This window comes from Rhinatrema bivittatum, chromosome 4 (assembly GCF_901001135.1).
Source record: "Rhinatrema bivittatum chromosome 4, aRhiBiv1.1, whole genome shotgun sequence".
Classification (NCBI taxonomy): Eukaryota; Metazoa; Chordata; class Amphibia; order Gymnophiona; family Rhinatrematidae; genus Rhinatrema; species Rhinatrema bivittatum.
The window spans coordinates 102,720,993-102,736,701 of NC_042618.1; the positions used below are offsets into that span (position 1 = coordinate 102,720,993).

The following is a 15,709-nucleotide window of genomic DNA, read 5'->3' on the forward strand; positions in this document are numbered from 1 at the left end:
AGCGAATTTTATTTTAAAAAAAAAGTCAGCTGGAGGGATCGGGAGATCATTTATTTATTTATTGATTGATAACTTTTTATATTCCAAGGTTCAATTAACAAGATTAATTATCACTTCGGTTTACATTACAACCAGCAAAAAATAACAGAGACAAAGTCTTGTTTTACAATGAACAGGGTAGAAGTAACCTGGATTAAAACAATGAACAGGGTAGAAGTAACCTGGATAAACATAAAATGGGTGAAGCAAGTATAGAGAATTGGGTCTGTATATCTTGGGCGAAAAGCAGGGAAATTAAATAGGGGAGGACTATGAAGGCCTCAAGTTGGATAGTGTACTCATGATGCGGATAAGAACCAAGGCTGAAGTGAGTAGTTATGGGAAGGCTTGTTCAAATAACAAAGTCTTAAGTCTCTTCTTAAAGGTGATTGGACTTTTATCCATCATCCATCGCCATCGACTTCGGCATCGATAAGGTCGGTAATCGAACATCGACCAAAACATCACCACCGACATCGACACACATTGACTCCAGCGACGCCCCTCTCCCCAGAGGAACCGACCGCTAAACGGCAAAAACCTCAGGAAACTCCGCTACCTTCGGTGCCGGGGCCTATACCTGCATCGATCGAACCTCCACAGGGATCTGCGGATGTGATATCGATGCCTACACCGCCACCGCGTACAGCTGCTCTGACTACACTGGCTGTATTGCAGGAATTGTCAGATTTTATCAGACAAACGGTGCTCCAGGCCCTGAAAGAACACACACCTACTCCGGCGACTTCGCTGATGCCAGTTATTGAACCGATGCCGGTACCTTTACCAATGCCGGTGATTGCACCGAAGCCGGTAACAATACCAATGCAGACGACCCCGTCGATGCCGGTACCTATGCCGATGCCGACGATTCCGTCGTTGCCATCACCTACAACGATTCCAGTTAAGGTGATGCCGGCACGACCACCGAAGATACCGATGCCATCGTTGATTCCGTCACCGTCACCATTGATGCCAATCTCTCCCGGGGACCCGGGACATCCAGAACTGGCACTCTACCAACTTCTAATGAAGAGATTCGATGAGGTGGTAGGTGCTCTTCCTCCAAAGCCTGGGAAAGAACACCTGGAGGACTTACCCTTGGAAGATCCACAAGCAGGTCCTTCAGGGATTCCTAGACCGCCTAGAACTTCCACAATTTCTCCACCTGAACAGGATCCATATGATACTTGAAGTGATACACCCTCAGATACTTCATCTGAAGCTTTCATGTCAGATCCTTCACCACCGGATCCAAGGAAAAAATCTCCACTGGAAGATTTTTCGTTCATGACCTTTATCCAGAAAATGGCTGACACCATCCCTTTCACCTTGGTCACAGAGCAGGACGTAAGGCAACAAACATTGGAGGTTCTTCAGTTTGTAGACCCTCCAAAACAAGTGGTGGCTATACCAGTCCATGATGTGCTTTTACATTTACAACATCGGATTTGGGAACATCCATGCTCAGTACCAGCTGTTAACAAAAGAATGGACACTACATATTTGGTGCAGTCTGCTCCTGGCTACCAAAAATCACAGCTACCTCAACAGTCAGTAGTGGAAGAATCTGCGCAGAAGAAATCCAAGAGAATTAGACCACATTCCTCAAATCCCCCTGGAAAAGATCACAGATTTTTAGATTCCCTGGGGCGGAAAGTCTATCAAGGGGCCATGTTGAATTCCAGGATATCTTCATATCAATTACACAAGACCCAGTACCAAAGAAATTTGTGGAAGCAAATGCAGGACTTTATTCCATCACTTCCATCATAGCATCAGGAAGCAGCCCAAATGATCATTCATAAAGGGCTAGAAGCAGGCAAACACAAGGTCCGTGCGGCCTATGATGGTTTCGAGAGAGCTTCCAGAGTGGCTGCATCGGATATAAGTGCCAGACGTTGGGCATGGCTTAAAGCTGCGGACCTCAGGCCTGACGTCCAGGACAAGTTAGTAGATCTCCCATGTCTTGGTGATAATCTTTTCGGATCTAAAGTACAGGATGCAGTTGCTCAATTAAAAGAGCATACAGAGAACCTGAGACAGCTTTCATCGATCCCTCAGGATCCACCTACTCAGCCAATTTATAGGCCTCAAAGGAAGGATTCTAGAAGCCCTTTCTATAGACAGAGGCGGTATTACCCCCCTACATCTAGGAGCAGGTGGTCTAGGCCGCAACAAAGGGCTCAGCCCAGACAGCCTAGCCCATCCAGGCCTCAACCTCCACCACAGACTGGTCCGGCTGCTGGCTTTTGAGGCCATTTCCAGGGAACACAGCCATCTCTCCAATCCTCATCCAGAGCTTCCGGTAGGAGGTCGGGTATCCTCCTTTTACACCCATTGGGTGCAAATAACAGACCAATGGGTACTCGCAATAATATCTCGAGGTTAGCAACTCAATTTCCTCTCAGTCCCAACAGATTCTCCTCAGAGACCTCTTTCTCTCAGCGAAAATCACATAATCCAATTGAAAGTAGAATTATCCACCCTTCTGAAAGCCAGGGCTCTAGAGCCAGTGCCCCTGACTCAGCAGGGCAGAGGATTCTATTCCCGTTATTTCCTCATTCCAAAGAAAACTGGAGGCCTATGTCCCATCCTAGACCTCAGAAATCTCAACAAATTTCTAAAGAGAGAAAAGTTCAGGATGGTCTCTCTAGGTACCATGCTTCCACTTCTTCAAACAGGAGATTGGCTTTGTTCTCTGGATTTTCAAGATGCTTACGCTCACATTCCAATATTCCCTCCTCATCGCAAATATCTTCGCTTCATGGTGGGTCATCGACATTTCCAGTACAGAGTACTACCATTCGGACTTGCCTCTGCTCCCAGAGTATTCACCAAATGTCTGGCAGTAATAGCAGCACACTTGTACAAAGAAAGTGTCCATGTCTTTCCCTATTTAGACGACTGGCTCATCAGAAGTCAATCTCAACAAGGAGCTCTGGCTTCCCTCAGTCGAACAATTACTATACTTCACTCCATGGGCTTTCTCATCAATTATCAAAAGTCCCATCTTATTCTATTTCACCTGCTTCAATTCATCGGAGCAGAATAAAACACCATCCTCTCAAAAGCTTTTTTACCCGAGGATCGAATAAAAACACTTTCCCTACTGGCAAACTCAATTCACTCAAAGAAACAAGCAACAGGTCATCAGTTTCTAACCTTACTAGGCCACATGGCCTCCACAGTTCATGTCACTCCTATGGCACAGCTCGCCATGAGAGTAACCCAATGGACTTTAAGATCACAATGGATCCAAGCCATTCAACTACTGTATTCTCCAATTCAAGTAACCCACCAGCTACATTCATCCCTACTTTGGTGGGCAAACAAGGACAATTTGCGCAAGGGTCTACCCTTCCAACAACCAGTCCCACAGATAACTTTAACTACAGATGCATCTACCTTGGGTTGGGGAGCTCACATACACAATCTCTAAACCCAGGGTACTTGGACAAAACTCGAAGCAACATTTCAAATCAATTTCCTGGAACTTCGAGCTATACGTTATGCACTGCATGCGTTCAAGGACTGCCTTTCACACAAAACTGTTCTCATCCAAATGGACAACAGAGTAGCCATGTGGTACATCAACAAACAGGGAGGTATGGGCTCGTATCTCCTTTGTCAAGAAGCCGCACAGATTTGGGATTGGGCCCTGACACACTCCATGTTTCTCCAGGCCACTTATCTGGCAGGCATTCACAACGTAGTGGCAGATCGACTCAGTCGTCAGTTCCAACCACACAAGTGGTCCCTGGATCCCTTAATAGCGACCAGGATATTTCAGCGTTGGGGGACAACCAACAATAGACTTCTTTGTGTCACATCTGAATCACAAAATGGACAGATTCTGTTTTCTACACAAACAGAAAAACCAGCCAGCCAAGGACGCCTTTGCTCGCCCTTGGAACTCAGGCCTTCTACACGCGTATCCTCCAATACCGCTCGTAACCAAAATTCTAGTGAAGCTACAACAGGACAAGGGGTCCATGATACTCATAACCCCGTATTGGCCTCGACAAGTATGGTTTCCCACACTTCTAGACCTCTCAGTCAGGGATCCAATTCGCCTGGGTGTAGCTCCCACTCTCATAACTCAGGATCAGGGTCGGTTGCGCCATCCCAACCTTCAATCCCTATCCCTGACAGCATGGATGTTGAAAGCTTGATTTTACAACCACTCAGTCTTTCAACCAATGTATCTCAATTGCTTATAGCTTCACGTAAACCTTCCACACGTAAGAACTATTCTTCAAAATGGAAAAGATTTACTTTATGGTGCAGACAAAAGAGTATAGATCCTTTCACCTGCCTCACAACTTCTCTACTAGACTACTTATGCCATCTTTCAGACTCTGGTCTCCAGACTTCATCTGTAAGAGTCCATTTAAGTGCAATGTCAGCTTACCATAACAAGATGGGAAATGTACCAATATCCATACAACCTCTTGTCAGCAGGTTTATGAGAGGTTTAACTCAACTTAAACCACCAATTCGGCCACCAGTCACAGAATGGGACCTGAATCTGGTCTTAACGAGACTCATGCGTTCTCCCTTTGAACCCATGAATTCCTGTGAGCATAAATTTCTCACATGGAAGACTATCTTCCTCATAGCCATTACATCGGCTAGAAGGGTTAGTGAGTTACAAGCACTTGTCACGTATTCACCCTACACAAAATTCCTACATGACAGAGTGGTTCTCCGTACACGTCCAAAATTCCTACCCAAGGTAGTTACGGAATTCCACTTGAACCAATCCATAGTTTTACTCACATTCTTTCCAAGGCTTCATTCACACCAAGGAGAACGGGCCTTACATACCTTAGACTGTAAGCGTGTGCTAGCATTTTACTTAGACCGCACGGCAGTCCACAGGAAATCCACTCAACTTTTTGTATCTTATGATCCAAACAAACCGGGAAAGCAGTGGGTAAACATATTTTATCCAACTGGTTAGCAGATTGCATACAGTTTTGCTATAAAAAAGCAGGCCTTCCGCTCCAAGGGCGAGTAAAGGCACATTCAGTAAGAGCAATGTCAACCTCAGTAGCACACTATCATTCAGTGCCAATTCTTGACATATGTAAAGCAGCAACATGGAGTTCTCTTCACACCTTTGCAGCTCATTACTGCTTAGACAAAGGACGACAAGATTCAGTCTACAGACAATCTGTCTTAAAGAACTTGTTCCCAGTATAATCCCAACTCCTTCTACATCCGATCTGCTGTGATCTTCGGCTGCCTCATTTTCAACAACAATACATTCTGTTGCTTCACTACAAATGACTCAGCCTCTAGCTTGCTAATCACCCATATGTGAGGACTAGCATCCTGCTTGTCCTGGGATAAAGCAAAATTGCTTACCTTGTAATAGGTGTTATCTCAGGACAGCAGGATGTACTCCTCACGGAACCCACCCGCCACCCCGCTGAGTTGGGTCCGATACGTTTATTATTTTATTTTTTTTTCTAACGTTTATTGCTACATACAAGACTAGAGAGAGACCCCTGTGGCAGAGAATATCATGGCATGCTGGGCATGCTCAGTGGCCTCACAGGGCCAGTCAAAAGTTTCTAGAAACTTTGACAGAAAGTTTTCCCGCAATAGGGCTCCGTCAGTGACGTCACCCATATGTGAGGACTACATTCTGCTGTCCTGGGATAACACCTATTACAAGGTAAGCAATTTTGCTTTACTCCATTTTCAGTCAATGATTAGCTGAGGAGCAGAGGAGTTTATGTATGCAACAGCAGTAGCACACATAAACCAACAAGGGGGTACCCGGAGCCAAAGAACTTTGGTCGCGGAGCTTCTATTCACATGGTCGGAGAAAAATCTGCTACAGCTTTTAGCATTACACATTGAAGGTCAGGAGCATGTACAAGCAGTTTTTCTGAGCTGAAATAGGATAGACCCAGTAGCTGGGCCATTGGGAACTCAAGCAGATAATACAAAATGGTGTAAACTACAGATGGTTCTAATGGCAACCCCCAGAACAAAACGACAAGAAAGTTCTTCAGCTAATGAAAGGATTATGGTAGCAAGGCAATAGACGTGCTGATACCCAAATAGCCAAAGGAAACATTGCTTTATGCGTTTTCTTACCTTGGCCATTAATAAACCATGTAATAAAGAAGCTCGGGAAGGAGTAGGTATATGATATCCTATGGGCACCAGACTGGCCGTGAAGGTCATGGTATGCTGATCTAAATAGACTGATAATGAATTGAGAATTGCATTTTCAAGGCATAGGGAGTCTCCTTCACCAGAGACAGGTAGTAATGGGAAACCATCTCTATTCTCGCTTACGGCATGGCTCTTGAGAGGGCAAGATTAGTCAGGAAGGGATACAAACTTTCAATTATTAGAACAAAGTTAACTTCTAAAAATAATTCCACAAAGAGAGCTTATGTGAGTGTATGGTGAATTTTTGCAGCATATTGAAGAAGGTTTAACTGTTTGCCATGGCGTTCCAAGTAGATATTCTGACATTATTATAGAAAGTTCTCAACAAGGGCTTGGCTTTGAATTCTTTAAAGGTACAGGTTGCTGAGATTTCTTACTTTAAGGGAAAAGATTAAGGGAACATCTATATTGTTCTCACAAGGAGGTGTCACATTTTTTGAAAAGGAGTTAAATGCCTGAATCCTACATTGAAGCTTATGATACTGTGTTGGAATTTGAATTTGCTAATGAGTGCATTAGTAAGCCCTCCATACGAACCATTAGAACAAGCGACTCTAAAGCCCTTGACATTGAAAACTGATTTGTCAATTACTCAGCAAGATGCATTTTAGAGTTGCAATCTTTGTCTTGCAGGGCTCCCTTTCTAAGGTTTAGTAAGGTTTCTGTAATGCCGAGACTTATTCTTTTTCACTCATCGCACAATAAAGCTCTGGAATTTGTTGCCAGAGGATGTGGTTAATGCAGTTAGTGTAGCTGGGTTCAAAAAAGGTTTGGATAAGTTCTTGGAGGAGAAGTCCATTAACGGCTATTAATCAAGTTTGTTTATTTATTTATTTGTTTATTTATTTATTTAAAGAGTCTTCTATACCGATATTAGTAGAGACATCATATCGGTTTACAGCGAAGCTATAGAATGGAAATTACAAAAAACAGGGAATTGGGGGGGGGGGGGGATACAATGAACCAGGAATAGCGAAGAAAGAGCGAGAACAATCTCAACAGGCAACTTGATGACAGGAAAAACACGTGTAATGGCTATTCCCTAAGTTTACTTAGGGAATAGCCACTGCTATTAATTGCATCAGTAGCATGGGATCTTCTTAGTGTTTGGGTAATTGCCAGGTTCTTGTGGCCTGGTTTGACCTCTGTTGGAAACAGGATGCTGGGCTTGATGGATCCTTGGTCTGACCCAGCATGGCAGTTTATGTTCTTATTCCATCCTGCCAACAAAAGGTGGCTTTAGCATTCCATTTAAATCAGCACATTATATTGCCATTTTTCAATGAGAAGAATTGCAGGGGCCTGAAATCTTTACAGTTCTTAGATGTCAAGAGATAGGTAAAAGAATATTTAAAGATGACAATGAATGTTGTAATTCTGATTTTTTTTTTTTCAATGGTGCAAGTAAGGGGGAGACCAGCTCAAAGGTAACCATCTCAAGATGGATTAAAAAAGCCACAACGTCGGCATATTTACATCAGGGACTGCAAATGCCGGAGGGCATCAGGGCCCATTAAGCTAAAGCACAATCTTCATTGTGGACGGAGATAGCCAAAGTAAATCCGGTCAATATTAGTAAAGTGGCAACTTGGACAACTCTGCCAAATACTCTGCCAAATACTATAGATTGGCTATTCTCGAGACAGGATACTAATTTTGGGACAGCTGTTTTAAGAGCGAGATTGCAATCCACCCACCCATTGTAATGGGACTTTGATACATCCCACATGTTATTGACTGGTGGAGCAGAAGGACAAGTAAGGAGAAATTAATTACCTGATCCTTTTTTTTTCATTTACTTCTGCTACACCTGTCAAGAAACCCACCCTGGGATGTGCGAATTGGGCTACCTCGAGGAAAGTGTGATCAGATTGACTGAATTTTATAAACTAAAAAAAGGATTAATGAAAGGTTGTTACATTTTTGTTTTGTTTGCTAGTTGCTATAATTTAAATTTGGTATTGATAGTATATTGGCTGTGTCTGGTTCCATGCATGACATATGTATAGGTGATGTCATCAAAAAAGAAAATAACTCTGCCTCTGCTGGATGAGGGGACTTAAACCCACATGATCTTGACTGGGATAGCAAAGGTAAAGGAAAGGAAATTATTAGATAAGTCTTAATTTTTCCTTACATTTCTGTATTTCAGAAGGTACCCTAAACAGCGGTTGTTCCTATTTCCTCTGGCAAATAATGTATCATCAGTTTATCCATATTTTGGTTTTAGATTGTATACAGTGATAAGTAAAAACATAGGAAATATTTATATGGGGCAATTTTTAAAGTCCACATATTGCTTATAGGCTGATGGGTACTTTATATTCATGGGCTTGCAAGCACATTTTCAAAAATTCCTTTTGGAGTACTTCAGAAACTGCAAACCTTTACCTGCTGTATAGCAGGTGTAAGTCTGTGCCATGAATTCTGCACAGATATTTCAAAATTAAATTCCTGCACATTGTTTGCAGGCTCCACCTATCCCTTTACAACGCGGGGGGACGACGACAACATTGGTACCTTTACCTGTAAAGGGAGAGGGCAGTTTCAGTCCCCAGTTTTACCCAAGTAACTGCTTAAATTACCCAGGTAAATTCTTTTGAAATTTGACTTCATAGTATATATTGAATTCAAATAGGTGATTTGGCAGAATGGTGCAGATAGTATTGCCAAATTCCCCATAATATGACATTTTTAAATCTGAATTTTATTTAAATATTTCCAAAATGCATATTAACAGACTTCAAGTAATCATGTATCCATCTCCATAAATGATCTTGGCAGAGGTATATTACTCCAAATTATGCTTTTGTATGTTGTCAGTGCTACTGTTAAATGTTTTGATTCTTACTCTACAGGGAACTTTACAACTTAGAGGAGCAAAAGGAGAAGCTTATCACACAGATAAACAACTTCCAGAAGGAAGCACAGACCATAGGAAAGCAACTGGAAAAATACAAGTATGTAAAAGACAGGATGGGAGAAACCTCTTAGCAGACCTATGGAGAGTTCCTACACTAATGAAAAACACAAAGGGAACAAGCTAAAGTGTAATTGTAATCTCCTAGGACAAGCAGGATGGTAGTCCTCACAGATGGGTAACATAATCAGATGGGGCCCGGCACGGAAAACTTTTGTCAAAGTTTCTAGAAGCTTCGACTGGCCCAGCATGCCACTGTATGCGTGTCCACGCGAGGTCCCCCTTCAGTCTCCTTTTTTCCATGGTGAAGTTGTTTGCGGTGCTTGGAGTTCATTTGTGCTCTCTTTTTTCCTGCTTTTAAGCAAGTCTTTCTCCCATTCTTTGCGGGTCATCCTTCCCCAGGACGGTGTCCCTTAGGCGCAGTACAGTGGTTATTTTTTACCATTCAACCTTTTTCGCGGTCGATTCCCGGCAGCTTGCTTCTCTGTGACTGCTGACTATTGCTCACTGGCTCATTTTCATGGCATCGTCTGGTTTTCGCCGATGCCCCCAGTGCCCACGGACCATATCCATTATGGACCCACATGAGGTTTGCATCCTCTGCCTGAAGGCTTCGCATGACATCTGAGGGTGTCTGCTGCATGATCAGATGACCCCCAAGGGCCATCATGCTCGTCTCGACAAAATAGAGAAACTTTTTGGCCCCAAAAAGTCCATTCCATCTACACCGGCTTCAGAATCCCCAAGGCCCGGGGGTGGGGGGAACCTCTAGATACGCTTTATCTCTCTACACCCCTGGCAGCTACTTCCAAGGACTGAGAGTTGATCAGCCCTTGCCACTATTGGTGCTTTTTCAGACATTGGGTTCCTCCACTTCCTCGGTGCCGGGGAAGGACCGGACCAAGCACCGTGGGAAACCTCGAAAGCATCGCCGCCGGTCGCCGTCTGTGCATGTCTCTTGCTTCAGTGCGGCACTGGCAGCCACTGTGCTGCCACTGAAGAGGCCCTGTGGTGAGGAGGCCCCACCCTCCAGCAGACCTAGGAGTCCTAGGTGTTCCTCATCTACATTGGTGCCAGGCACCAAGCCTCCTCAGGGCTCTGGTGATGCCTTGTCCCCCTCCATCAGTCCTGTTTTCACCGGACTTCCAGGAGGAGTTGGACCGTAGGGTGCAGTGTGTGGTGCTCCAAGCTTTATGGGGCATTGAATTGCCACAGCACCAGTCCCTATACCGGTGCCGGAGCCTGTATCATCTCTATTATCGCCTCTGCTCGAGCATCTGGATGTCCTTCTCAGAGCTCTTCAGACGCAGCCAGTGACTGGGGGACCATCTGTTCCCCCAACGGCCACTGATACCCTCCTCGGGAGCAATTCCCATCACTGGGTCCGAGGAGGAGGAAGACATCACCAACTGCTGGCACAGTCCAGTGCTTTAGTCCCGAGGCCACAATTACCCCAAGCCTGTGCCCTGGGCCATCGGGCCTTCCGCGGCCATCAGCACCCTCAATGCCACCAGTGCCCTCTGGTCCCTCGATGCCCAGACTGTGAAAGGTCTGGACAGGCCTCACCCACATAAGCCTCTGGGAACCTAAGCAAGGGGGAGGACCCGTATGATCCATGGGGAGATGAATCTTCCGAGTATTCCTCTGAAGAGACTGGTTGGCCTCCTCCCAGAACCTTCACCACCAGAGGAAAGGCGTCAGTCTCCCCTGAAGGACTTTTCCTTTGTGGGGCTTGTGAAGGCCATGGCCAAAGCCATTCCCTTCCAACTCCTGAGGAGGATGCACAACATAAGATGCTGGAAGTTCTCCAGTTTGTCGATGCACCTAAGGAGATAGTGGCTGTTCCTATCCACGACATCTTCAAGGATCTTCACCTTAGGATGTGGGAACACCTGATATCAATTTCTCTGGTGAACAGGAAGGCGGACGCCACTTACCTGGTGCAACAGGCCTTAGGTTTTGAGAAATGCCATCTCCACCAATCTGTGGTTGTGGAGTCCGCTTTCAAAGAGGCCAAGCGTTCTCGCACCCATTCCTCCTCCCCTCCCTGGGGCGAGATAGGGAGCTGGATTACTTAGGTAGAAAGGTCTTTCAGGGCGCTATGCTCATCGCTCGTATCGCCTCCTATCAGTTATACATGACCCAGTACAACCGGAACCTGTGGAAACAGGTCCAGGAACTTGCAGAGAATGTCTGCCGCAGCTACAACAGCAATCATTCTCTGCTGTTGTACAACAGGGCCTAGAAGCCGGTAAACACAAGGTGTTTTTGAAAAGGCAGCACAGGTGGCCGCCATGGGCATCGGTGCCCATAGGATGGCCTGCCTCTGTTCTTCAGACCTTTGTCCAGAGGAAAATCTGTTTGGGGATGAGGTCAGGGATGCGGTAACTCAGCTTAAAGGATCACCATGAAACCCTTCAACAGCTATCCACTAGTGCATATGACCCACCCTCCTGTGCCAGGAAATCTTCACAACTGACTTCCAGGAAGTCCTTTTATCAGCAGCCGAAGTATTATCCTCCAGCCACCTAGACTTGCACATCCCAGGCTGGTTCTAGAGGTTGCCCCTGTCAACAGCAAACTCCCAGGGCCAAGCCGGCTTTCCAGCAGGGCCCGCCTATGGGCTTTTAACTGGAGGCAAAGGAGCAGGAGTCAATGCGTCGTACCCCTGGCACTCAATTCCCCGGTGGTGGGGGAAAGGCTTCTTGGCTTCACCCACCGCTGGCCGCTCATCACATCTGAACGGTGGGTCCTCGCCATCGTTCGCGAGGGGTATTTCTTTTTTTTTTTTCTCCTAATTTAACATTACAGCAAGACAACATCTTACTAAAAGAAAATGGATATGCAAGTTCAATACATAAGAAAATTTTCATTTTTATCAAATTACAGAACAATTGCAGCTCCCCTTAAAGAAACGTAGGCCTGAGGGCATGAAAATAATTGGAGACTTAATACCTTAACTGTTTAAGAAGTTTGTTCTATTAACATGACAAAATACAGGAGTCTTATTTACTTTATGAACCTAGCTCTAGGACTATTTAATGGGGGGTTAAAACAACCCTCCTAGCATTAAGAAAAGATTTTAATTGCTCCGGGTAGAAGAAAATAAAGCATTCTGTTGAAGACTTAATTACACACAGGAATATTTTAACACAAATGAGAACCCCAAAGAGACTACTTGAGCTCTTAATACTAAAAATTCTGGAGCAAAATCTGGATATATACGAATCTGTATGCCCCTAAAGGGCACGTCCATATTCCTAAAATATCTTTTCATTATTTCACTAACATCCCTCTCAGTAATAAATGATACCATTAACGTAGCACATTCATAGAATTCAGAAGTGGAGTCTTCCAAAAATTTAGTAAGATTCCCTTTAGCTGCAATATTTTGAGAAATTTCTCGGTTTTTAGCATAAACTGGTAAGTAAAAAAGGTTATTAACTGAAGGGATTTCTCCCTCCTGAAATTTCAAAACCTCCGAGAAATATTTTCTCAATGACACATAAGAGAGTTCACCCACTATCTTTGGGAAATTTATAAATCTTAAGTTCAGGTGTCTTGAGTGGTTTTCCAAATGTTCCAACCTGCGTGATACAGCGTTGAAATCTTTCACCATCTTAGCTTTATATTCCTGATTCCTCATCAGCTCTGTTTCCACAGTCTCCATTCGTGGCCTTATTTCTTCTATCTGTGCATCATGTGAGTCAATCTTCTGGCCAAAAGCATCCATTTTATCATTAATTTCACCCACAACATTCCCTAATGTAGTCACTAGGTCCCATATAGTATCCAGCGTGATTGTAGCTGGCTTTAATGGCATTTGGAAGCAGGGATGCTGGGAAAACTCACCCACTTCCAGCACAGGTGAAATTCCAGCCAGCAAATTCCTCCCAGTTCCAGCAGCTGGTCTCTCCGATACTTCCTTCTCTCTCTCCCGGATCGGAGTTGACTCGGGGACGCCGAGGCCAATCCCTCTGCTTCTGATGTTTCCTGCTCCTCCGAGGTCTGTATCGAAGTCACAGCTGCTCCTACTCTCTGGCTTCCGTTGGGTTTGCCTGAGCCGCGTCATAGCTCAGCGACCCAGCTGCCTCAGAGAGGTCAGGGAGAACTGCTATCGCGGGCTTCCGAGGATCCGGGAGGCTAAGCGTAATTTTCCCCAGCAAAACCAGTGCTCCACCGCTAGTTCCTGCAGCGGGGGTTTCTCCTCCCATTTCAAGCTCCTTCACAGGTATGTGAAATGTTATCAATCGCTGAGTCGTTAGCTCCAGGTCCGAAGGAAAGACATGGAGCTTTCCCTTCCTTTTCGCAGGCATTATTTCAGAAACCTAAATTGCAGAAATCAGAGCTCAGCGTTCACGTAACCTGTTCACGCCGCCATATTGCCACCTGCGAGGGGTATTTCTGAACTTCAGTGACGTCCCAACAGACTGTACCCCATGTCCATCATGGGGGTTGTCCATCCCGCAGGATATATTTCTAACGGAACTCTCTACCCTTCTAGCGGCAGGAGCAGTAGAACCCATTCCCCATTGTCAGCAAGGGTAAGGGTTTTACTCGAGGTATTTCCTGATACCAAAGAGAATTGATACACCCCATTCTCGATCTCAGGGCCTTGAACAAATTCTTCCACAAGGAAAAGTTCAAGATGGTCTCTCTGGACATTCTAATGCCACTCCTCAGGAGAGGAGACTGGCTCTGTTCCCTCGATCTCAAAGATGCCTAGGCTCATATTGCCATCCTCCCGAGGCACAGAAAGTACCTCCGCCTCATGGTGAGGCAAGCTCACTACCAGTACAGAGTACCGCCGTTTGGCTTGGCATCAGCTCCTCGAGTCTTCACCAAATACCTAGCAGTGGTTGCAGCGCACCTCAGACATCAGGGGGTGCATGTCTTCCTTTACCTAGACGAATGGTTGGTCAAAAGCAACTCCCGTGAAGGAGCGTTGAGCATTTTGACCCTTACCATACAGGTGCTGCACTTTCTGGGGTTTGTAGTCAACTACCCGAAGGCCAACCTCTACCTGTCCCCTCCAGCTAGACTTCATTGGAGCCAGGCTGGACACGACTCCAGTGAGGACGTTTTTGCCCCACGATTGGGCTCTTGCCCTGTCCTCGCTGGTGGCCTTGGTGGGCAGCAGTCAGCAGGTAACTGCTCATCTCCTGCTTCTATTTCTGGGCAGCTTCTGTCCATGTCACCCCTTTGGCCCGTCTCTGCATGCGCAAGGCGCAATGGACTCTGCGGTCGCAGTGACAGCAGGCATCCCAGGCCCTTGGTGCTCCAGTCCCCGTCTTGCAGCCCCTGAGGATTTCCCTGTCCTGATGGGAGAATCTCTCCAATCTGGAACAGGGGGTTCCTTTCCAACCTGCGTTACCTCAAGTAGTCCTTACCACAGATGCCTCCCCCCACGGCTGGGGGTGCATGTGGACAGCCTTCACATGCAAGAGCACTGGATAGCTCAGGAAGCTTAGTCCCAGATAATCTTCTTGGAGCTTCGGGCGATCCGCTATGTGCTCTTGGCACTTCAAGATCAGCTGTCCCACAAAGCAGTCCTGATTCGGACAATCAGGTAGCAATATGGTATATCAAGCAGGGAGGCACAGGATCGTACCTCCTCTGTCAGGAGGCAGTGCAGATCTGGGCTTGGGCTCTGTCGCAGGGTATTTTCCTAGCGTGTAGCTAGATGGACTCAGGACCAATGGGTATTGTGCTCTCCTGATAGCAGATGGGAGACTGAGTCAGATTTCAAAGCTGACGTCACTCTACATATACCCATGCAGCAAGCTTAGCTCTTCAGTATTTCTCCATCTCCATAGCAGATGCGGACACTATCCAAAAGAGAATAGTGTAACATTTTCAACAAAGAAGAAAAGAAAATTTACCTGTTAAGAAGAGAGCCCCGCTTCTCCTGTGGTGAAACCTAACGGTCCCGCCTACAGTCGAGACATTCCTGAGGTGATTTCGATATCCCTCAGAGGTGAGCCTTGGTCCGGCAGCCAATTCCCGGCGTGGACTTTCTCAGGGTGGCTAAAAGGCAGCGGGTGTAGATTCGAGCGCGGCAGTGAAGGTATTCCCCTCTCCCCCGCAGCTGGAGACCTCCCAGCACGCAACCAGTAAGCGCCAAGACCAGGTAAGGTAGAAACCTTTACTTTTAAGTCTCCGGTCTCCAAGGTTCGAATAGCCGTACAGATCTTCCTCCTGATGAGGTTTGAAATCGGGTTGAGCAGCCCTCCTTTGGCTAGGCCCCGATTCGGTTCGAGGGTCCACACAGGTGGAGACCCTCCCGGGGGGTCGCCGTTTTGCCATCGGAGTCGTCTGTGCCATTTTCCCCCCTCGACTGACAGTACGCGTGGGGCAGGCCGGAGGTCTGAGGCGCCTAACTTGAGCGCGCCAGTAAAGCCACATGCTTGACTGCGTGCACAGCGGCGTGCACAACTAGGCCGCATGCACAGCTGTGCGAATAACTGCACCGTGCGCAGAAAGTTCGTAGTTCGTACACACAACTTGTGCGCGCGTAGTACGCATAACTTCTGCGCATCCAATCAGAACACCCTG

At 46.1% G+C, this 15,709-nt stretch overlaps 1 protein-coding gene across 1 annotated transcript in view; it reads left to right on the plus strand.

The window, feature by feature from the left end:
- Window positions 1–15,709, plus strand: part of KNL1 (kinetochore scaffold 1) — a 629,191-nt gene that overhangs the window by 449,297 nt on the left and 164,185 nt on the right. The window contains 1 exon segment of the mRNA XM_029598563.1: window positions 9,093–9,194. Within this exon segment, the coding sequence (XP_029454423.1) occupies window positions 9,093–9,194 (102 nt within the window).